Source organism: Palaemon carinicauda, chromosome 8, assembly GCF_036898095.1.
Source record: "Palaemon carinicauda isolate YSFRI2023 chromosome 8, ASM3689809v2, whole genome shotgun sequence".
In the NCBI taxonomy this organism is placed as follows: domain Eukaryota; kingdom Metazoa; phylum Arthropoda; class Malacostraca; order Decapoda; family Palaemonidae; genus Palaemon; species Palaemon carinicauda.
In genome coordinates, this window is record NC_090732.1 from 13,502,278 (window position 1) to 13,528,069 (window position 25,792).

Genomic DNA, 25,792 nt, shown 5'->3' on the forward strand with positions numbered 1-25,792 from the left:
CGGTGACATCACACATCCATGTCTCAGTCCCACTCTCACCAGAAACCAATCGCTCACTTCATTTCCTATCCTAACACATGCTTTACTACCTTTGTAGAAACTTTTCACTGCTTGCAACAACCTTCCACCAACTCCATATAACCTCATCACATTCCACATTGCTTCCCTATCAACTCTATCATACGCTTTCTCCAGATCCATAAACGCAACATACACATCCTTACCTTTTGCTAAATATTTCTCGCATATCTGCCTAACTGTAAAAATCTGATTCATACAACCCTACCTCTTCTAAAACTACCCTGTACTTCTAAGATAGCATTCTCTGTTTTATCCTTAATCCTATTAATCAGTACTCTACCATACACTTCCAACTACACTCAACAAACTAATACCCCTTGAATTACAATGCTCATGCACATCTCCCTTACCCTTGTATAGTGGTACAATACACGCACAAACCCAATCTACTGGTACCATTGACAACACAAAACACACATTAAACAATCTCACCAACCATTCAATTACAGTCACACCCCCCCCCTTCAACATCTCAGCTCTCACACCATCCATACCAGATGCTTTTCCTACTCTCATTTCATCTAGTGCTCTCCTCACTTCCTCTATTGTAATCTCTCTCTCATTCTCATCTCCCATCACCGGCACCTCAACACCTGCAACAGCAATTATATCTGCCTCCCTATTATCCTCAACATTCAGTAAACTTCCAAAATACTCCGCCCACCTTTTCCTTGCCTCCTCTCCATTTAACCTGTACAGTACTGCCTTTTTCATATTTTACAGCATTCAACAGTACACAAGTTATTTCAAATATTGCTATTACATTGAGAATACACAATTCTCACCTTTGGAAAGTCAGTGAACTGGACTTGCAAGCCTAAAATTTGTGCCAAATACATCAGTTGATCCTTGGGACGTACTGCCTGGGTTGTAGATGATACGGTAGTATTCTGAAGTTCTAATCCTTTGTCATTGTACTGAAAAGAAAGAAAAATCATACAATATTACAGAAAACATATATATCAAAGTACAGAGAAAACAATCATCAAGGGAAAAATAATCTTAAACCCATTATACATTGTCCATTTTTTAGTTATTATCCATGTGAAAAGAAAAGCAGTTAGTTCAAGGATGATTGAAGATATGTTTATTTGTAGAAGAGGCCTTATCTTCTTTGGAATATGAACAGACCTGATTTGAGATGGAATAACAATATGCAACTTCATGAATTACCATTACCATCCAATACTACACTATTATCGAACTATTTTGTATTGTTAAAAGTTTAGCTTTAATGGAGATTTCCATGAACAAATTTTTGGTATTGCTTTAGATTATCCTTTGTATCCTTTTTTATCCAACATATATATGGAGCCTTTTGAGACTAGATTGATACCTTCAGTTTGGTTCCCCTAAATTGTTTGGTAATTACGACTGAGAAGTCTGTTCCTGATATGTCATACACAGGTAAGATATATATAAAATCTCAAGCAGACTGGAATGGCATTTTGAGTGATCTCTTGTCAATGAGTTGGTCACAATTGTATAAGTGGTGAGCCTGTTGTTCTCTTGAATGAAAATTTGATCAACATAATTGAAAGTTGTATCATGTCTTGTGTGCTAAAATACTGGGTGAAGGCAAGATTTTCGGGGATCTAGCTATTCTGAAGAAATGTTTTAATTTTCATTTTACCTTGTTTAGAGTATTGCTCGTCTGGTCTTCAGCTGCTGACACTCGTCTTAATTTCTTGGACAAAAACATGCGGTTTAATAAAAATTCTTATTAATGATCTTGATATCATCCTCTGACACTGTCATTCAGTTCATTCTTTACGCATGTTGCAATAAATTTTTTCATAATTCTGACCATCCTTTGCATTCAGATCTTCCCAAACTGTACCATCTTGTACGCAATACTAGGTATGCAGTTAATTCTAAGTCTTGCCTTCTCCATCATAAGGCTCAACATTAAACAGTATTCTATAAGTTTTATTCAAACTATTACCAGATTGTGGAATGATCTTCCTAATCATGCAGTTGAATCGGTGAAACTACAGAAGTTCAAATTTGCAGCGAGTGTTTTTATGTAGAACTGACTAACATATGTCTCTCTTCACAGTTTATATACGACAGATCTATATTAACATTGTTACTATTCTTAAGATATTTATATTCTTTATTCCTTTCTCACTGGACTATTTTTCCCAGTTGGAGCCCTTAGGCTTAACTTAGCTGGTAATAATAATAATAATAATAATAATAATAATAATAATAATAATAATAATAATAATAATAATAATAATAATAATAATAATCACCTGATTAACCATATTTTGTTGTGGAGGAGTCTGTTGTTGTGATGGAACTTGCTGTTGAGGGGGTGCTTGCTGTTGCTGTTGCTGAGTAGCCATAGATAGCTGCTGCTGCTGTTGGGAAGACTGCATGTTTGGTGGCTGGTTGTTTCCTGGGTGACCCTAGAACAAAATCATGAGTTACAACCATTAATCAAACCCTACAAAATGAGAGTCAATACTTCTTCGTTCTATTTCACTACTGTTCTTCAAAAATCCTGATCTCGCCAAATGAACAAACTACAGAATAGAAAATTCAGTAAAATATGAAAAAAGAAAAAGGGTCTTACATTATTTCCTATACCAATTACAGCAAAGAAAAGTAGCCATCTTAATTTAATATTGTGAATTGAATATCACTTGTAAACTTGATATTCAAGTAAATATAAAAAAGAGAGTTTTAACAAAAGAAAATTGTATTTTTTGGGGGAGGACCTGTGTGATCTCCAAGGACTTTCCTATGAAAGGCTAGAACTGGCAGTCCAATACAACATATACTCCCTTGTTCTAGGGCCAGTGGAGACTATCTACCATATTTTAAGAAACAGAGGGGTATTGTAACCCTCTAGATTGTCTATCAGATGTTCTAAAACACAGTATACTAAAAATATGTATCAGCGTCAATGGAAAGCTTACTTTGATTGATGCAAATCTAGGAATGCATCACTGACTAGAAGTAGCTTGGTTATTTTCTTATTTACATTTACATTTTATTTCTTTGAAAAGAAACTTCATATTTCAGCCACTAAGTGATGTAAGTCTATTTTTGGGGGAATCTGGATGCAGTTTTACAGTATTTGAAAGGTTCAAGTTTTGAACCGTTGGAAAATCTTTTGCTCAACCACCCCAAAGCTACAACACTTTTCCTATTGGTGTTGGCTTCATCTAAATGCACAACTAAGTTAAAAGCACTCTAGATCAACTAAGGTAGGTGTTGGGAAGCATAAGATTATTTTGTCTCTTGCCTTCTTTCAGAATAGAAAGGATTTTAAGGCAGTTTGCCTCAATTTTGTCTCATCACCTCTTTGGATATAGATGAAGGGGTAATATCAGAAAATACATTTCTTTGTCTGGTATGAGCTGCTTAGTAATATTTGGACTAAACTATGGACATTGTGTGGGATTAGAGTTCTAAATCCTCCTCTGTTTAAAAATGCAATGTTCATTTCTTGTTAAAGTTTTGGCCAAGGAAGCTCACTAGAATTAATCTAAATCTAATGAAAGCCTTAAAGGTTAAATTTATAATATTAGATTGTTTCTACATCTCTAAATTGGTTTTCACTCAACTTTATATTAAAGAATCTTGGTTTGCAAATTGCTTATCAAATTTGCAGTGTTCTAGGTCTTTCAGTGGATGCTAGCAGTGTGGTCTCATAAAACTTTTGAGTTCTCATGGTGTTGGCATTATATACAAAAAAATCTGGAATACCTGTATTTCATTAGATATCTTTCCCTGTTATTAGCCAACCCTTTTGTGTAATATCGGGATCACATGGTGGTGTATAGCAATACTGCTTTGTGGTTAAATTTTATCTCTGTCTTTGAGCCTTGAAGTAAATACACGACACCTACAAGGTGTTCGCGCGAGGGTTGTAACCTCTGCATTCCATGCTTTTATCTTTCTCTAGTATATTTGGAAGATTTATATTAGAAAAGGTACAAAGAAGGACTTTTCACCGGCCGTCACAGGCCGCCCCAGAAAATGTTTCAATATCCTCTTGAAATCATTAATCAATGGGGAGACAGGGGATGTATATGAAGGCCAGGTGGATATAGAATATATAATTTCATTATTAAAATTCTGTTTATTACTAATATCCCCAGAAATAAATCTCTTGAACAACCTTTGCCAAAGAACAAAGAAGTCAGAAGATTACACCCCTTAAATTGATTAAATAATAATGAGTTTCTTTAGAATATCCCCAAAAACATCATAGTCTGGAGCCAGGGGATGTGTGCTCAAGCACTTAGTGCAATAAGAGAACTGAAAGTGAAAGACAAAGGTATATGACCTACCCATTTGATAGTGTTGCCCTGCACTGTTATTTGGTCCCAATATTATACAGTACTAGGGGGGTAGGGAACTACCAGAGAAAGAAAACAGGAAATCTTTAGTCTATAGATAGAAGAGTGAGAAACAATATGAATACCAGGGAAAGTTCATACAAGATATTCTAAGAGAATAAGTAATTTTGAAACTACAATCTATTATTTCAATAATTAACTTTGATTTGTGTACTATCCATTCTAAAAAATGAGAGGTTCAGACAAAATGAAAAAATTAAAGGAAACTTTTTGCCCTATGAATATAAATACTTTGCTCCCACAGAAAGAGGTGTAGGTAAACCAGAGAAGCAAGTACACAGCATCCTTTCCAACCTACTCCCATTAAATTAGAGAAAAAATAATGAAGTAATCTACTTGTTTGAGGTCAGTTTTTGGGATATCCCCTTCTCCAAGGGTAGGTCTCCCCACATAGGTCAGTTTAGTGTCATTGTAATTTAAAATTCAGATAATTTGTCTTGATTTAATGGGGTCTTAGACTGGAGTTTCCTGATTTGCAAGACACTAGACTTGGGAATGCAGTATAAAAAATATTTGGAAATTCTCCTATCATGCACAACAATCACTTATTCACTTCCTGAACAAGTGCTAAGGTTTCAAATTGCAGCTCAGGTTATGGCAATCTCTTGTGCATAGCATGTGCCTGTTTCTGCTAATGTTCTTTCTGCAGATCGGGTCTTGCCAGTTACCTCTTCTGAGTCTATACCTGTTTCGGACAAGTCACGTAATGTTGACTACTTTAAAAACAAAATTTACTCCTTTTCAGTGGAGGAATTCAGAACTTTCGAAAGAACTCAGGAAGAAAAAAGGAATTGACTCAGTTATTAAAACTGTTGCACAAAACTCTAGACTTGAACAGGTTCCTTCTGATGCTAACCTTTTGGGACAAAGCAAAGTACAATATCTGAAGAATAATTTAAAACTAGCCTCTTACTCAGGTGAGTTATTCACTTCCAAGAAGGGATTAGTACACAGTATTATGGTTTTTTGGACAATGAAAGCAAGACTGGTTAGGGCACCATATGTCTATATAACTTTCCTAGCTTGTTTCTTTGACACATGGAGTAACAAATGTGACTGCCGTACAGCTTTCACCATTGCACCACATAATGTGAAATCAAGTACTACTAAGACTCCTGTGATGCATCGTATCTACAGCGTCGCTTTTCCCGGGAACTTGAAAAATGATCACAATGTTGAACTGGCATAAACATTAAAATTCAAATATGATAGAGCACAATGAATGATAGTCCTGAGATCTGAAATAACCAAATATTATGAAAATACAATAAAATTTCCAGTTAGCTTACCTGTGGTGGGCCTTGTACTCCATTAGAGGGATTTTGTTTCACCATGGCCTCTGCTGTAGGAGAGTTACCTGAATTAAGTAATTCCTTAGCAATGGTAGCCGTAGCCTGCATATTTACCATCGGTCCAACATTAACCATACCCATACCTAGTAAAAAATAAAATAGAACAGCTGTCAAATAATTTCAACATTCATTTTAAATGGTAAAGCCTTCATCTATCTGAACTTGTTTACCCATCCGAAAAAATAATTTTCAACATTACTGTATGTTCTAATAAGACCTCAGTTTTTAAGTCAGGACCATATATCTGTAAATGTAATTTTCATAACACCATTATTTTAGTCAAATTTAAAGACTACACCAACCTTGTGGCTGAACTTGCTGGAAACCATGGAGAGCAGAACCATCTGGCATCATGATAAGCCCTGGCACCAACTGCCTACCCCCACCAACAGCTGGCCCTCCCATCTGGTTTATATTATTGACACCACCTACTACTGCAGCATCAGAACCACGCTGCTCTCCGCCATCTTCCAAAAAGGTAACCTGAAGCAGAATCACAAAATTATCTATAGAAGGTAGATTATTTCTATAAATTTTCTTCAGTTTTCAGTGGAACTAATTTTTCACATCAGGAATTATTATATTAAGAAAGATTAACAAGACAACCCTAAAGCCCTTTCCACAAGAATTATGCACAAAATATATTATCACTACCAATTATTGCTAAGAGATCACTCAACCAAAATGTAGATTTTAATTTCTCATCCCTTTCCCTTTTACTTACCTTCCGCGTCTTATCAGGATCCGAGTGAGCACCATCTGTCTTGATAGCAGGTTTTCCAGGTTGAGGCTGAGGTCTTGAGTAACCTAAAAGTTGCAACATATTTTCAGCCGCAGCCCTCTTTGCTAATTTCTTGTTTGGTCCACTACCTTGAGCACTTTGGTTACCAACTGTTACCTGTTTTGTAAAGATTAATTTTAGAAGCTGCTTATACAATATCTAATGTAAAGCTAGGTCCTATTCATCAAACAAATGTACACACCTCATGTTCATAATATATGCTGAATACTTTGAAAAAATAAATTTCATGTTGAACTTCATCGTTACATTACGAAATCTTGAAACCATATAACTTTTAACAGTTCATAATATATGCAAACTTTTTTAAGCCATTCACAAACCTGCATGATAAATTCTCTTCTACGAGGAACACCTCGTTCTGCAAGAAGTGTATATACTGGTTCTTTTTCTTTTTTGGCTTGTTGAATTTGAATAAGTCTGGATATGGGATTGATTCCTTGACCATATTCTGGAGCTGCCTTTTGTTCCTACAAACAGAAAAAATATCAAGTTACACTCTTTGAGCTTAACAAGAATAAATGTGAATGTAAACCTAAATTTGTCCTTTCATTACACCTGCCATGTGATGAGCATTACATACTATTTCACATCCAAGGGTAATAATTAGAGCTTATAAATCTTGGATTAATCTTGAGAAAAAGAATTTTCCCCTTAACTAAAAATGTTAAATTAAAGTTCTTGACACTGCACTATATTGTATAAAAAAAAAATGTATACCACAAATTTCTATAACAATACAAGCTACACTATTCATATATAAGATTTTCTTTGAAGTAGAATTCATGCTTTCATATAAACCCATCACTCACTTAAGCCCACTTTTATGATCTTTAAATGCCCTACAAACTGTAGGTTTTAGCTTAATTGACAGAGAAAGAACAGTATAAGTAGTAGTCCTGTGTTGTTCTATGAGGCCCTAACAGCTAAATGTCTCACTTCTTCTTGAAGGATGGATGGTTAGCTGCACAAAATCAGCTAGTCTTGGAGTAGAGAATCTGAATCTATGTCACAGGTTTGTAAGAATTATTCAATTCTGTCTTTGAAAATTGATACTCTCTCTCATCTTCTATTAAAAAACAAGTCAGAGTATTCAAAACCAAATTGAAATCTTAATGTCCTACAAGTTTATTTTTTAAAATACAACCAATAACTTCTAATATAGTCTTAGCAAAGAAGAATATTTCAAGAATGCTTTACTCTACTGTATTACACAAAAAAGCATTTCTTTAGTAAACCAGCTTGCAAAAATACATCTACAGATTTTTCTCTATTAATGTTGGGCTCAAGACCAGATACTAAATAAGACAGTACAGTAACCTGAAACAAGATTTGGTAAATGATTTGTCTTTAAGGACTCGAGAACGTTTTTGTAGTATAAAAGCTTCAGCCCTTAATGAGAACTAAAATTACCAACCCCTCTTTGCATTTGAAATAACAATTTATCGATTCTATCCAAAATGAAATAAGGGAATTGAGAAGTAAATTGTGTTTGCAGAGGCATATCACAAGACTTGGAAGAATAAACATCAACAGAACCTACTTTCAGCAACTTATTAAGAGACTTTTCAGCAATAATTTTCTCTGTGAAAAAGAGATCTTTCATCATAGTCAGGATCTTTCTCCATGTTCTCTTCAACATCATCATCCCATTCAGAAGGATAAACCGAGACTACTTACTGTTTACACCTTTGTATGGGAGCTGGTGGGCATTTGTTTTGGTAGTTGAGATACTATCGCATATATTTACCCCATTTGAGATAACACGCGTTAAGCTAGTGGCCAAGCTTCCCAAGAGTATAATGTGCTTGTCATCTAAAACGTGATGCAATCAATCGACTTTTGAAACTTTATCAGATACGTTTGCTTCAAGGGAATCATATGATATGACAAGCCATCAACGTGAAATATGAGGTTGCTTTAGAGTGGAGGGAAATTAACAATCATCAAAACCTATACTGAATAAAACACAAAAACCAGTAGACCCAACATAAGAAGTCAGGCTAGAGTTTGAAACATAAATACAATTACTACCTTTAATTGAAAACTCACTGGCTGTCTGAGATTTATCAAAAGAAGCTTAAGAAGTTGAGAGCTTTAGAAGCTTGTTGCTATAAAAACTTGATTCATTAAGTGCTGTATGGCAGTTCAGTGTAGGGACCACTCCGACCCTCCAATCTGTCTATTAGTAGATTCCTCTTGCTCGGGATATACCTTGCTGACAACTCATGCCATGAAATGCTGCTTATATGTACATCTGTTTCATCAGCTCACAGGAAGGGAGCGAGACCGTGTCCCTTTGCTTGTCGACGTAAACTATTACGGTGGCGTTGTCGCTCATCAACATTACTGAGTGCCTCCTCAAACACTTTTGAAATGCTTGCATTTCAAGGATGTCGATATGCAAATGCCTCTCATCTCAGGACCAAACTCTAGAGACGACCAGGTATAATCCCCACCCCTTCTTTGATGCATTTCAGAACAGTTGCACATCCAGAGGCGGAGAGTCAAGCGGGGTTTTCCTTGTCCAGCCCTCAGATAAGATCAGTCCAAACCTCCTGGCCCACTGAAACAGAATGAAATGGGGGATCCCTGTTGGCTGACTGATAATCCTTCAGACACCACATTTAAAGACCTCTGGCGGAGACAACCCGTGGGTTGAGTTATTCCGAGAAGTAGCTGATTAGACTCTGCCAGTGCCAAGATGGTACCCGTCTTGAATAAGAACAGTCGTGCATCCCCCTTAAGCCTGCTGATATGATCATCTGACTAAAGTACTCACGCTGATGCTATACCTATTAGCATAAAGAAGTACTTCAACCTCTGCTTGCGTATGAGATTTGACTTATCCTAGTTTATTACAATCCCCGACCACTGCAAAATGTGAGAATCCGATCTGAATCCTGTAGCAACTACCTCTCCAAAAAGGCCAGGATCAGTCAACCAACTCTCATGATACATCAACACACTTCTCCCTTGCAAGTGAGCCCAAGGGGCTACGAAGGTGAACACTCGTGTGAAAAAATGAAGAGCCATACACAGAAGTAGCGTATCAAAAATATTTGGTAAAGGGAGAAGCAAAGGTACTTTCAAGAGGTCTGATAAATAAGCACTTGAAAGTACATCCTTCAGATCCATTGAAATCATGAAGTCTCCCTTTCTGACAGAAGAGAGCACAGGCCAGTGCTTCCGGCAATATGAATATCAGGTGAGTATAGAAATAAGAAATATTACTAAAACTTTGTTGAAGTTTAGGATATAAATTGATAATATATAGGAAATAAAAAATCTGCATAAGGAGAAAGTATTCATGCAATGACTTACTACAGTGTAGCAAACAGCAAAAATTCTGCATTGGCTATCAACTGTGGTTACTGATTAATTAGTCGAACTTCAAAGGAGTGGTGAGTACCAAATTTACAGAATCATTTGAATCCCTCTAAATTTCATAAAAAATCTTATTTCTTATTTCAGCAACTGTTTCTTTTTAGGAACACTGGGAGTTTCCTGTTAGGTTGTGTGGCAAACAGGTGGATTTACGATGATCCCCACAAAACAGGAAGCCTCTCCTCTAAGAAAGGATGAAGGGACCACCGCAGTTATACAACCTGCCCCTGACGACTATGCATGCCTACTAGTACATTCCTCTTGTACCTGGCTGACAACTCTAAGGTGTGGTACATTGCCCATGTGTGCATCTACTTGTCAATTTTCAAAAGGAGAGAAACTGTCCCCTAGCTTGTTGATGCAGGCTCCCAACGTGCCACCACAGTGGTGTTGTGAATCATCAACAATACTGAGTGCCTTCTCAAACATTCTTGGAATGCTTGCAGAGCTAGAAAGGCTGCTTACATTTTAAGGATGCCTTTCTTCTACTGGCCACAAACCTCAAGTGACCAAGTCACTCAGGTGCGCACTCCATGCCTCCTTCAACATATCTGAGAATATTTTCAAGTCCAGAAGTGGGAAATTGAGAAGGGCTCCGTTCAGGTTTCCCTTATCTAGCCACCAGCTAAGATTTGCCTCCAGTCTCACTAGAACAAAATGGATTGGGGTATCCCTAACAGCAAGGAAAGGTGACCTAGAAGACTGTCATTGTCAAACTGGGAGTATTGTCTGCGACAGGAACAGTTGCACTACCTCCCTGACCTTTCTTATGCAATTGATGGGCAAACTCACTGCTGCTGTGTCCTATCAGCTTGCTCAGATACTTCAATCTCTGCTTGGGTATGAGATTTGTTATCAAAGGTAAGAAGCCAATCTCGATCCTGTAGAAACTACCTCAAAGATGCAGCCAAGATCTGCATGGCACAACCACAGGTGCGAGTGCCTTTTTTAGTAATCTTGGGCATAGGCACACTGTGAGAATCACCACTGGGGTCACTGGCACTGACATCATAACCACAATTACTGTGGCTACTGGCACTGGGGGCAAGGTAGCCTTTGCTTCCAACTCCCTTAAAAAAGACATTGAGGCGTAAATACACTACAGTCAAGCCTATCTGAGGATAAACTGGTCGTCAATGGTCTGCATAGCAACAGGAGAGCTTCTAGCACCTGGGAGATTAACTTTAAAACTCCACCAAAGCTGGAAAACCTTGCCGATGCCCATCTGAAATCCTGCCACTTCTTACATAGACATGTACTCCATATTCCCCAGGCACTGAGACAGAAGCATATGCACAGAAATCTCCATGGCAGGTGTACTTAATTTAGCATCATCTTGCACACATTGTAAGCCTTCCACTGAACGGGAGGCTATGGTCTGCACTCGGCACATGGTGATGACTGAACAAACGTGCCCTCTAAGACTCGCAGAATAAGAGTGGAGCTAACACTGGTCTTGCTATAAACTGATTGCAGCGACCACCATTTCCCATCCATTCATGAAATAGAACACCCATAGCCATTTTCACGAATCCAAAATTTCATGTACTTTCCTAGGAAAAAAAAAAAATGAAAGACTGGTAAAGTCCCAACAGTATATCTGCACTGTACTCATTGTAGCCATAGATAAAAGTGAAGTACAGTATCTTTGACGGGAGGCTGCACCACCTGACATTAGCTACTTTATTAACAAATTTAATGGCCATTCCAACTTGAGCAGACAACATTCACTATTTTATAGGTCGAGAGGTTTGTATACATGTAAGAAGAAAATTGAAATGATGATGGCTGAAATTTTCAGTGAATTCTACTAAAAGCTAAAATTTTGTATATGAGACTACTATAACTATAGGATGTCTTTGAGATATGTCACTGAACAACTGCATTATGATAAGTGTGTTAACTGCCCTGCGATAAACAGTAAATTTTTTTCTCTTTTAATACGAAGGTATCATAACAGTTCTTCAGTTTGAAATCAATATGATATACGAACAATTTACACCACTGGTTACCACTGCTAATTTTAAATCAACTCAATTTCCTTGTGTACTTTGTAAAAGTGAAGTATTTCAATGAGATCACAAAGTCACATTGCTGGACATCTGGCCCTCATTTGAAAGATTTACATTTAAATGATGAGTCAAAAGTGAAAATGTAGCAAGGGAAAGTTGAAGTAGTTAGGCAGGTAAGTAAGCAGAGACCAAAGAGAACAAACTAAAAGTTGAAGGTAAAATGCAATGCAGCTGGGTTGCATGGGTTATTTGACTTTAAATTCTACAGCAAATACAGATGTGGAGCCATCAGTGCCAATTGTGTAGTGGGAGCTATTACCGTCAATCTTATTTGCTTTATAATACAGTATAGGTAGTAGGTTGGCCAAAGCACCAACCCCCTTGAGGCACAATAAAATACTACTGCTATAGAGTTATTGGGTCCTTTGATTGGCCAGGTAACACTACATTGGATCTCTCTCAGGTTACAGACCATTTTTCCTTTGCCTACACATACACCAAACGTCTATTCCTTACACATTCTCTTTACTCATACACCAGACAAAACTAAGACAACCAAAAAATTCTTCTTCACACAAGAGGTTAACTAATGTAATGTAATTGTTCAGTGGCTACTTCCCATTTGGTAAGGGTAGAAGAGAGACTTTAGCTATGGTAAGCAGCTCTTCTTGGAGAAGGATTCTCCAAAATTAAACCATTGTTCTCTACTATTGGGTAGTGCCATAGCTTTTGTACCATGGTCTTCTACTGTCTTGGGTTAGAGTTCTCTTGCTTGAGGGTACACTCAGGCACACTAATCTATTTGTTAACTAATTTCCTTTCCTCGCTGTGCTATTTGTCTTGTTGGAGCCCTTTGGCTTATAATATCCTGCTTTTCCAACTAGGGTTGTAAATTATCTAGTAATAATAATAATAATAATAATAATAATAACAATGTGGCTTATGTTCAGAGGCATAAGCACACTTTTTGTTTAAACATTACACTGAGAGCCAATTTGAAATTTTATTATGTTCTAAGGATGAAGAGTTATGATAATAATGTACTAAAATGAATGTCTGTATTCATCAATTTCAAATTTCTCTTAGCTCTATCTGGGAGTGATGGTACAAGGTTGTTTTTAAAAAGTACCTCTTTATAAAAAGTTTTTAACTTAGACACACCTTTCTTGTATCGTTACTGGGCTTCACATGGGTAAATATGTTATTTTTATTAGTAAAATAAATTTTTGAATATACTTACCCGATAATCATGTAGCTGTCAACTCCGTTGCCCGACAGAATTCTATGGAGGGATACGCCAGCTATCACAATACTAGAAGGGGGTGTACTTACCAGCGCCACCTGTGGCCAGGTACTCAAGTACTTCTTGTTGACACCTCCTCAATTATTCCTCGGTCCACTGGTTCTCTATGGGGAGGAAGGGAGGGTCGATTAAATCATGATTATCGGGTAAGTATATTCAAAAATTTATTTTACTAATAAAAATAACATTTTTCAATATTAAACTTACCCGATAATCATGTAGCTGATTCACACCCAGGGGGGGTGGGTGAAAACCAGTGTACAAGATTAAAGGATAGCTAAGTATCCCATATTTCATATAACAGTTATCTCAAATAACAATGAAATAATAAGTACCTGGTAAGGAAGTCGAATTGAACCGTTACTCTGCCTCTTTTTTAAGTTCGTCTTCCTTACTGAGCGCAGCGTTCCTCTTGGAGGCTGAATCAACCCAAAGGTGCCAAAGTATATGGGGTTGCAATCCCTACTAAAGGACCTCTACAAAACCTCTAACCCAGGCGCTTCTCAAGAATGAATAGACCACCCGCCAAATCAAAAGGATGCGGAAGGCTTCTTAGCCTACCGTAACAACCATAAAAACAACAATAAAAGCATTCAAGAGAAAGGTTAAAAAAGGTTATGGGATTAAGGGAATGTAGTGGCTGAGCCCTCACCTACTACTGCACTCGCTGCTACGAATGGTCCCAGGGTGTAGCAGTTCTCGTAAAGAGACTGGACATCTTTAAGATAAAATGATGCAAACACTGACTTGCTCCTCCAATAGGTTGCATCCATTATGCTCTGCAGAGAACGGTTTTTATTAAAGGCCATCGAAGTAGCTACGGCTCTTACTTCGTGGGTCCTTACCTTCAGCAATGCAAGGTCTTCCTCCTTTAAGTGAGAGTGGGCTTCTCTAATCAGAAGCCTTATATAATATGAAACCCCATTCTTGGACATGGGCCTCGAAGGTTTCTTGATGGCACACCATAAGGCTTCTGACTGTCCTCGAAGAGGTTTAGACCTCTTAAGATAAAATTTGAGAGCTCTGACAGGGCAAAGAACTCTCTCTAGTTCGTTACCTACCATGTTGGAGAGGCTAGGTATTTCAAACGATCTAGGCCAAGGACGTGAAGGAAGTTCGTTCTTTGCTAGGAATCCGAGCTGAAAAGAACATGTTGCAGATTCGGTCGTGAAACCAATGTTCTTGCTGAAGGCATGAACCTCACTGACTCTCTTAGCTGTTGCAAGGCAGACGAGAAAAAGAGTCTTGAGGGTAAGGTCCTTGAAGGAAGCTGACTGGAGAGGTTCGAACCTAGGTGACATAAGGAACCTTAAGACTACGTCTAGGTTCCAGCCTGGAGTGGATAGACGACGCTCTTTAGACGTCTCAAAAGACTTAAGAATGTCTTGAAGGTCCTTGTTGGAAGAAAGGTCCAAACCTCTGTGGCGGAGAACTGAAGCCAACATACTCCTATACCCTTTAATCGTAGGGGCTGAAAGGGATCTCTCATTCCTAAGATGTAGAAGGAAGTCAGCTATTTGGGTCACAGAGGTATTGGTAGAGGATATTGAATTGGCTCTACACCAGCTTCGGAAGACCTCCCACTTAGACTGGTAGACTCTACGAGTGGAAACCCTTCTCGCTCTGGCAATCGCACTGGCTGCCTCCTTCGAAAAGCCTCTAGCTCTAGCGAATCTTTCGACAGTCTGAAGGCAGTCAGCCGAAGAGCGTGGAGGTTTGGGTGCAACCTGTCTACGTGAGGTTGACGTAGAAGGTCCACTCTTAGAGGTAGAGTCCTGGGGATGTCGACTAGCCATTGAAGTACCTCTGTGAACCATTCTCTTGCAGGCCAAAGGGGAGCAACCAGCGTCAGCCGTGTCCCTTCGTGCGAGAGGAATTTCTGCAGAACTTTGTTTATTATCTTGAACGGTGGGAATGCGTACAGGTCGAGATGGGACCAGTTCAGTAGAAAAGCATCCACATGAACTGCTGCAGGGTCTGGAACAGGGGAACAGTACAGCGGAAGTCTCTTGGTTATGGAGGTGGCAAACAGATCTATGGTAGGTTGACCCCACAAGGTCCAAAGTCTGTTGCACACACTCTTGTGGAGGGTCCATTCCGTGGGAATGACCTGATTCCTTCTGCTTAGGCGATCTGCTGAGACGTTCATATCGCCCTGAATGAACCTCGTGACCAGAGTGAGGTTTAGACCTCTTGACCAAATGAGGAGGTCCCTTGCGATCTCGTATAGGCTCCTCGAATGGGTCCCTCCTTGCTTGGAGATGTAAGCCAAGGCTGTGGTATTGTCTGAGTTCACCTCCACCACTTTGCCTAGCAGGAGGGACTTGAAGTTCAACAGGGCTAAATGAACTGCTAGTAGCTCCTTGCAGTTGATGTGGAGTAATCCCTGTTCTTCGTTCCACGTTCCCGAGCATTCCCGTCCGTTCAAGGTCGCACCCCAGCCCGAGTCCGATGCATCTGAGAAGAGATGAAGATTGGGGGTCTGAATAGCCAACGATAGACCCTCCCTGAGAAGGAGGTTGTGCTTCCACCACAGGAGAGTGGTCTTCATCTCTTGGGTGATTGGGATAGAGACTGCTTCGAGAGTCGAACCCTTGTCCCAATGAGCTGCAAGATGGAATTGAAGAGGGCGGAGGTGGAGTCTCCCTAGCTCGACGAACAGGGCCAGTGATGAAAGGGTCCCTGTGAGACTCATCCACTGTCTCACCGAGCAACTGCTCCTCTTCAGCATGCTCATGATGCACTCTAGGGCTTGGCTTATCCTGGGGGCCGATGGAAAAGCCCGAAAATCCTGACTCCGAATCTCCATTCCCAGGTACACAATGGATTGGGAGGGAATGAGTTGAGACTTTTCTATGTTGACTAATAGACCCAGTTCTCTGATTAAGTCTAAAGTCCAATTGAGATTCTCCAGACAGCGACGACTCGTGGAGGCTCTCAACAGCCAGTCGTCTAAGTAGAGGGAGGCTCTGATGTCCGATAAGTGTAGGAATTTTGCTATATTCCTCATCAGATGAGTAAAGACCATAGGAGCTGTGCTTAGGCCAAAACACAGGGCTTGGAATTGGTAGACAACCTTTCCGAAAACGAATCTCAGGAAAGGTTGGGAGTCTGGATGAATAGGAACGTGAAAGTAGGCATCTTTCAAGTCCAACGAGACCATCCAGTCCTCCTGCCTGACCGCTGCTAAGACCGACTTCGTCGTCTCCATCGTGAACGTCTGCTTGGTGACATACGCGTTGAGCGCGCTGACGTCCAGCACCGGTCTCCAACCTCCTGTCTTCTTGGCCACAAGAAAGAGACGGTTGTAGAAGCCCGGGGATTGATGGTCCTGGACTATAACCACTGCCTTCTTCTGCACAAGTAGCGACACCTCCTGGTGCAATGCTAGCCTCTTGTCCTCTTCTTTGTAGTTGGGAGAGAGGTTGATGGGCGATGTGGTCAGAGGTGGTTTGAGGCAGAATGGAATCCTGTAACCGTTCCTCAGCCAACTGACAGACTGGGCGTCTGCACCTCTCTTCTCCCAGGCTCGCCAGAAGATCTTGAGTCTGGCTCCTACTGCTGTCTGGAGATGCGGAGAGTCAGTTTTTACCTTTAGATGTCCTGGAGCCTTTCCTGGACTTGCTCCTGTAAGAGTCTGGACGGGAGCTTCCTCGGCTGGGGGCTCTACCACGAAAGGGCGGTATGAACCTCGTAGCAGGGGTATCAGCCACTGGGGAGCGATAAGTCTTGGGGACTGAGGTAGTAACCTTAGACTTACGAGCCGATGAGGCTACAAGATCGTGTGTGTCCTTTTGTATCAGGGCAGCAGACAAGTCCTTAACCAGCTCTTCAGGGAAGAGGAACTTCGAGAGCGGAGCAAAAAGGAGTTGTGACCTTTGGCAAGGTGTAATGCTGGAGGAAAGGAAGGTACACAGCTGTTCCCTTTTCTTCAAAACCCCTGATACAAACATCGACGCAAGCTCACCAGATCCATCCCTAATGGCCTTATCCATGCAGGACATTAATAGCATGGCAGAATCCTTGTCCGCAGGAGAGGTCTTCTTGCTGAGGGCCCCCAGGCACCAGTCAAGAAAGTTGAACATCTCAAATGCTCTAAACAGTCCTTTCAGTAAGTGATCAAGGTCTGAGAAGGTCCAGCAAACCTTAGAGCGCCTCATTGCAGTTCTCCGAGGCGAGTCTACCAGACTTGAGAAGTCAGCCTGGGCAGAGGCAGGTACTCCCAAGCCTGGTGCTTCTCCTGTGGCATACCAAATGCTCGCTTTCGAAGTGAGCTTAGTCGGCGGGAACATGAAAGAAGTTTTGCCAAGGTGTTGCTTAGTCTGCAGCCACTCCCCTAAGATCCTTAATGCTCTCTTAGAGGACCTTGCTAGGACTAGCTTAGTATAGGAGGACTTAGCTTGTTGTATGCCCAGCGAAAACTCAGATGGCGGAGAGCGGGGAATAGCAGAGACAAAGTGGTCTGGGTAAACCTCCCTAAGCAGAGCCAAGACCTTACGAAAGTCAATAGACTGTGGAGAAGGCTTGGATTCATCCACGTCTGACGAGGGATCCAGGTGTGCCTCCTCATCATCAGACGCCTCATCACCAGAGTGTAGCGAAGATATCGGACAAGAATGCTGAACAGCAGAGTCAGAACGAGTAGGAACAATAGTAGTGGTTTCCTCTTCAAGTAACTGTTGAGGGAGAACCTGAGGCTCAGACTGCAAAGGCTGAATAACAGACGAAGCAGAAGGAAGGCGCATGGGTGGAGGAGGCTGACTCCTAGCATGAGTGGTTGAACCCAAGGGTTGCGCTTGCTGAGCGGTTGGTGGAAGCGGAGTAGCAAGTTCCTGTTCCTGTGGTGTGAGCGGAGCGTGATGAGGTTGAGGCTGCGCAGAACAAGGTAAATGTCTCGCAAGCTGAGGCTCCTGAGGCGCAAGGCCAAGGTGTAGTGGAGCTTGCCTTGTGGATGGTTGAGCTCGCTGCAGCGAGAGCTGAGGAGACTGACTCATGGACGGGAGAGGTTGTTGTACCTCAGCCGAGAGTTGCACCACTGGTGGAGCAGCAAGGGGAGGCGGAGGAAGAGAGGTATAATCCTCCTGATCCCATAGCAAAGGTTGCCTTAAAGAAGGCGGAGGCTGAACACCACTGGGAACAGCAAACTCAGACCGTGGCTCAACATCGTACGCCTGGCAGGTGGTACTGCGATCAGGCGGAGCAAGCGCAGGCGGAGCGAGCGCAGGCGGAGCGAGCGCAGGCGGAGGGAGTGTAGGCGGAGGCGGAGGTGCAACACTCTCAGCCCGACACTCACGCATCAAGTCCGAAAGCTGTGCTTGCATGGACTGTAGTAGAGTCCACTTAGGGTCGGCAGAAACTACAGTAGGCTGAGGTAAAGCCTTAACAGTCGAGCTCTGTTGTGGCAGAACCTTACTCCTCTTGGGCGGAGTGCAGTCGACAGATGACTGCGGCGAGTCAGAGCTGAGCCAATGACTGCAACCTGGCTGAGCACTCGCGGACTGGACTCTGCGTTTAAGTGGTCTCGAGACCTGAGACCAACGTTTCTTCCCTGACAGATGATCAGCGGACGAGAAAAAGACGGGCTCAATCGTCTGCAGGTGGGAGTGACGGTCTTTGGAAGACACGCCCGCAACCACCGAGGATACTTCTGTGCGCCTAACAAGGCCTGCCGAACCCTTATGCCCTTCGACATTGCTTCTCCCCTGGGCTTGGGAGCTTGCAAGAGGTCCCGGACTGGGAGGACGACTGGCTCGCACAGAAGTATCCTCACGCACCACACTGGCACTGACACTAGCACTTGGCACTGCACTGACACTAGCACTCGTCACAGCACTGGCACTAATTCCACCCACTGCACTCTTGACCTTAAGTTCCTTGACTTCGGCCATCAGAGACTTATGGTCACTTACCACTGACTCTACTTTATCGCCTAAGGCCTGAATAGCACGCAAAACAACAGAAATATCAGGCGGAGGGCAAACAGTAGGTTCGGGGGTAGCCACTACAGGGGTAGGAAAAGGTAGGGGATCATGAGGTGAGGAAAACAGTGAAGAGTGAGAAGAACTCCTCCTAACTCTACCTCTCTCTAACTTAGATGAATATTTTAAAAGACGGACAAATTCCAGTTCCGAAAGTCCGGCGCATTCCTCACATCGATTTTCTAACTGACAGGGCCTGTCCCTACAGTCAGAACAAGCGGTGTGAGGATCTACCGAGGCCTTCGGAATACGCCTATTGCAAGACCTACATCGTCTATGGGAGGGGGCTTGCGAAATGTCAGACATCTTGAATCCAAAGAGTTAGCCAAAGGGGTTTCCAAAATCAAGCAAAAGATCGTTAACCGTTAATCAGGACTATATAAAAGCTATCTAGCTAATATAAGAAGGTTTCCAGTAATGCGACAGCCGAAATCTGAGAGAATACTTCACCAATTAGCCGTGAACAAACTCGAAGATCATAAGCGTATCCCAGAACGTCTTGCCGGAAGCACGACAGAGGAATAATTGAGGAGGTGTCAACAAGAAGTACTTGAGTACCTGGCCACAGGTGGCGCTGGTAAGTACACCCCCTTCTAGTATTGTGATAGCTGGCGTATCCCTCCATAGAATTCTGTCGGGCAACGGAGTTGACAGCTACATGATTATCGGGTAAGTTTAATATTGAAAAATTAACAGTAATGTCAAGGAATGTGGTAACTAAAGGGAAATTAAACTAACAGAGGATGGTTTGAAAGTTTTTGATGGTACCAAATGAGATCGAGAGAGATTGTAAAGATTTTAAAACAGCAGTATAGATTCATGAGGAGGAAAGACAGAGTAGATATTGTCTTTATAGTAAGCCACCTGCCGGAAAAAGAGACTAGAGGGAACCCACAAACTCTTCTGTGCTTTTGTAGGTCTAGAGAATACTTATGATAGAACACCAAAAGAAGTGATGTTCTGGTGCTTGAGTAGGTGGAAAGTCCCAGAAAAGGTGGTTAGAATGGTATAGATGATGTACAAAAGAACAAGGACAAAAGTAATAACAGATGTTGGGGAAACAAACTTTTCAAGTTAAGATTTGGATTACATCAGGGTTCAGAATTAAGCTGGTCTTCATTTGTGGTGATCATGGATGTGGTAAGTGAAGAGATCAGAAATAAGGAGTTGTGAAAGTTGCGATAAACAGATGACTTGGTGATTACTGCTGAAAATTAGGAAACCTTACAGAGAAGGGTTGTACAGTGGCAAGAGACTTTGGAGAGGGGTGGCTTGAGAGGAAATGTGAATAAGACTGAAGCTATGGTGACCAGTAAAGAAGGTAAGGACAGGATAGCCATACAAGAAAGTAGAGGCTCAGTTATAAAACAAGTGAAACAACAGGAGGGTGAATGTGAGGCCGGAGTTGAAAATAGGAAAAAAGCCGCTTGGAGGAAGTGGAGAGAGGTAGCAGGCAAGGTATGTGATAAGAAAATACCAATCAAGCTAAAAGTTAAAATCTATTGGACAATAATAAGACCAGTGTTAATTTGTGGTACGAGGGCTCTGAGACGAAAAGATGAAGTAAAACTCAAGAGAACAGAGATGAGAATGCTGAGGTCGATTATGGGAATAACACTGCTTGACAGATTTGAAAATGATGAAATAAGAAGAATAGCAGGTGTAGTAAAGATTATAGAGGTAATAAAAGTGTCATGATTGAGATGGTGTGGGCAAGTGTTGAGGTTGGATGGTGGGGCAGGAGTGAGGAAGGCTTGGGAGGAATGTGTTAGGGGAAGATCGAGGAGGCAGAGAATTAGATGGCAAGATAAAGTGAAGAATGACATGGAGAGAAGAAGGTTGTGGAAAGGATGCCTTTAATAGAAGGAACTGGAAAAGGCACATCAGGCAACCGACCTCTTAATATAAGGATAATGGTGGGAAAGAAAACAAAGCCATGAGTAAAAATTAAGGTAAAGAAAGAGAGGTGGTTCACTTATTTCAAATAATGTAGATTTGATTTAGGAGAAATCCAAGGCTACATTGTATACACTAATGCCTTCATTACAAATTGGATCTAGACTGTTTTTAAGGGTGTTTGATGCTACGGCCTATGCACAATTTCAAAATACTAAAACTGATAAAGATGGTTTTTTATCAATTTCAATATATTCTTTATTTTTACTTTTATGTATACTGTATAACATATGTTTTCCCATCCAAGTGTATAACTAAATGTAACAAAGATTATATCCAAAATTTTCATAGCTTGGTGAATGAATATATGAAACAATCACCAGAAAATAATAACTGGTAAACAAAATGACACTAACAAAGTAGCAATTATAAAATAGTGATTATGGGATACTTTGTGATGCCACGTGAAAGGAGACAGACAACAATAAAAATTGTACTTCCATCTGGTGTCTTTTTTCACTAGCTGTAATAGCGTAGTCTGTGTTAGTAGTGCTACAAGCAGTATCATGGTAAGGCAAACTGAATAATATTCTGCTAGGTGAGATTGATGGAGCAGACATTATGTAAAAATGGAAAATACTTTTCAGAACATTGCTCTCATATTAAGCCTTCTGTTATGCAATGTTTAAACAAAACTAATATTTTGTGTATGAACAAAATTACTAAAAGGTTATAATCAATTCTTCTAGTGTATGCAGCTGGACAGGACATCTCAGTTTAAACATGAAATATCTGATACAGATTAACTAATTTAATAGCAATCCATCATTACCAATGAAATTAATTAGTTCCCTTACTCCCCTACAAATTAACAGGCTATACATTAACAGTATGTTAAAATATACCTAACTCTTGTACATGCTTTGATGAAATAATTCTTCTATATTACCATTAAATTTACCTCCAAATTAACAATTAATTATTACATTAGTTTTCTTAATATATAATTCCATGCTTTCACCATTAAACAAAAATTTATCAAAGGGTAGATGTTCAACAGCAGCCATAAAAAAAGCCATAACAATTTTGAGGAAAACTTGCAACTCAAGAACAGTGATTAAATATATGAAAACATAAACACAGGATCATTCAAACAGAAGTGAACCTAGGATTCGTTCTTCTATCGTTAACTGACGTCACATTATAATTTCATCTCATAGAACCAAAAAGAGAAATGTACAGAACATGCATAAAACAAGTTACTGTATTAACATTTGAAGAGAAGAAAAATTCCTATTCTCTCAAGTTCCTTTATACTAAAATTAATAAGGTATGTACAGAGTACTGTACTTACACTGTATAACCTACCAACCTTCAAGAAAACAAAATAACACCTAACACAATCTTTTAACCAAGAAACTACCAACATAAAAACTTATCAGAAACCCAATTATTCTCCTAAACAAAACTGTACTTAATCTTTATCTAAATCTCAATTTTCTATCTTAAAGAGATCTTTTAAAATACAAGGTGACTATAATTTTACAAAACTACATTTATCTGAAATTTTGTTATTCAAAATTAGCCACTTGGTGAACCTATGGATAACTACCTGAATATAGTTTTTTTTTTAAATAATCAAGAATAGGTGAAGATTATGGGACTGCTGATGTATACAAACAAATCTAACACTGCTGTATCAGTAAATAGACCACAAACTTTCTGGTCGTATGTTAAAAGTCTTACAAGTTTCTAAATCCTTTAAAACATCAGCTTACTGTAAGGGAATGATTTGCAAATTTTGAGTCAGCATATCAAAGGTTCAATAAAATGAAATAATAAAGAACATTCATGCGGGAATAAAAGCCTCGATGGTATACTTGCCTCTTGACCCACCTTGATGAGGTTTCGACTCTTCTTCTTGGTAGTGGGCTTACGTTTGACACGTACTAAAGTAGTAGGAGGTAATGCCGGTAGTTTACGCAGTTCTTCTAACATGAGCTCAGCAGCCCTTTTCTTACTAACCTACATGAAAAAAATGCAGCCTTATTAACAAAAAAAAAATATCTAATAGAATTTATTTCTATAATCACCTCTTCATATTCTTTCTCTCTCAAGGCTGTTTAAACCTAAACATTTACCCTGAAATGGAAATTTCCAGTTTTCCTTCCTTTTAAAATAGGGCAAGAGCATTACTAAATTCTAAAGGCTGCTAGCTTTAAAACTTAGCAACAATCAATTTAACAGAGGAACCAATACATGGATAGAAACCAAAATGTATACCCAAACAACAGAGACTGTCTTAACCATGAAGGAACAAACCTGTTTCTTACTCTTATCACATTTTTCATAAGCATCATCCTTTTGAGATTCATTTGAAAATGTTCTGTCTAACCTTTAGGTAACCTTTAATATAGGTTTGTCGACAAGTCACCCTTACTATAGATTTTACAAAAGATACATATTGTACTCCCAACTTTATCAAACATGAATCTTCAGTACATCAATTCGATATAATTATTCATTAATCAAATATCTCCTTTGCAATAATAACGGGCTTAAGGTTAGGCACTTGAATTGTTCTAAAATCAATCATTCTTTTAGGGGTTATCTTATTTGAACTAATAATTTATTCTCCCATGATAAAGTAAAATTAAGAAGATGCCACCTTAGGGGTATCGACAGCCTTGAAAATAGCCATTGTGGGTTACACAGATATTTTCAGATTTTGTCATGTAAAAGGCCTGTTCCATTGCGAAACAAAAGATTATGCCATCTGGAGGCTTCTCTGTAGGTTAAAGAGGCAATTTTGGGGGGCACATACTCCCAGAGTTTCTAGATATTGGCCATAGCAACCACCGACATTGTTACATTGAGAAAGATTTTCAATATTTATATTCATGTATCATAATCTTCCATACAACATTGAAGTACCAAAGGAAAGATTATTGACATTCTTTATGTTAGGCTTCATAACTTAGTGTGCAAGAATTGCCTTATTTAGGCTATTTTTGTACTTTCTATGAAATTTTTGTGCTTTTATATTAGATAAAAATACCGAGGACGAAGTGCTCTGGTAAGCTTTCTATTATTTTTTTAATCAATAAAAGCCTTTTACATAAAAGAGGAGTGAAGTTAATTGCAATGAGAGCTCAAAGACAAAGGACCTATGATACACCCATTCCTAGATAGTTACCATCACCCTCAAGATTGACTCGATACTTACTACTAGAGGGGAATGCATTTTACAGGGAAAGAAAACAGGATATTTCTATTCTAGGGTAGAAGTCAACATTTAAACAGCTTCGAGAGAGAAGCAATATGAGCACCAGGGGAGCTTCATAAGAAATAAATAATTATATGTTGGAATAAACATTACAACATAAGTACTTGCTATTCCATTAGGGGAAATTTATCAACCATATTCTATTGTTTATCTTGAGGTATCTTAAAATAAGCAAATAAAAAAAGTTTCATTAACATTTATTACTTCACTAATTCCAATATGTAACAAAAACTCCTTAATTGGACAAACTCAGGAAGAGTAATGATAGTAAGCCCTGCACATCAGCCACTAGTTAAATTGTACATGTTTGTCAGACCTAAAGTCTTCACTTCACACTACCGCTAGTACAGTATATGTAGCGAGTGTATTATACTATGTTGTTCTGATATGTAGGTTTTCTATGCTATGTTAAAAAACATCTTCTCTAGATATTTCATTGTTTAATTGAGGCATTTAATCAAAAGAACAGAGGCACCTACATTTATCATAAGAATATAGGCCATAAAATGATCTGGATTTATGGATTTTAGGCCAATGGCCATGCACTGGGATTGGGGACGTCATCTGGCATATGAAATATCATGGAATTTGAATCATAACTTTAATAAAAATTTGACGCAATTTCACAGTAATATTTAGGCCAAACTTTATAACATTAAGGGGATCTGCCGGTTTCCGACTTTTTTAACGACAGGTTGTTGATATATAGGGGGTTTGTTAAAGGATATTGTGTGGAACTTTTGGGGAATTTTTTTTGGTTCAGTGACCTTAGGTTTTGTGACGCCAGAGCTTTTTTCGGCCAAAAATGGCCATTTTCAAAATGCATCTCCTCCTTTGATTTTTGGTTTTAAGGGATGAGATTTGAACCATGTATAAAACACATATGGACCTTCGATTTAAAGCCGGGGATTTTTTATTTTTCAATTATTTTTCAAGATATGAATTTTTTTTTATTTTTATGAAATTTTCCCGGAAAAATTACAGGAAAAAATTTGCCAAAAAATCAGAAACTCAAAATATTAAAAATCCCCGGCTTTTTTTTAATCTACCATGTTTCCCCATATTATATATGAAATTACATTAAGATTGGTCCAATACTAAGGGAGGAGATACATTTTGAAGATGAAAAACTTATGTTTTGAGAAACGGGCCTTCAAAGTTTTAGGTACATAAAAAAAAAGTAAAAGACTGTGTTACCATTAATTTTATGTTTTTTTTTTTTTGAGTATTAACTGTATTTCAAATCTTATTTTTAATGTCTATTGCTTTAATGCAAAAGTATTATGAATAGAAATATTAATCAATTGATTATCTTTGTGCCT

At 39.4% G+C, this 25,792-nt stretch overlaps 1 protein-coding gene across 1 annotated transcript in view; it reads right to left on the bottom strand.

Moving 5' to 3' along the window:
* The window catches only part of stau (double-stranded RNA-binding protein Staufen), a 70,227-nt gene that overhangs the window by 11,969 nt on the left and 32,466 nt on the right, over positions 1-25,792 (bottom strand). The window contains 7 exon segments of the mRNA XM_068378499.1: positions 867-998; positions 2,340-2,495; positions 5,747-5,892; positions 6,112-6,292; positions 6,534-6,707; positions 6,932-7,078; positions 23,069-23,209. Coding sequence (XP_068234600.1) covers positions 867-998; positions 2,340-2,495; positions 5,747-5,892; positions 6,112-6,292; positions 6,534-6,707; positions 6,932-7,078; positions 23,069-23,209 — 1,077 coding nt within the window.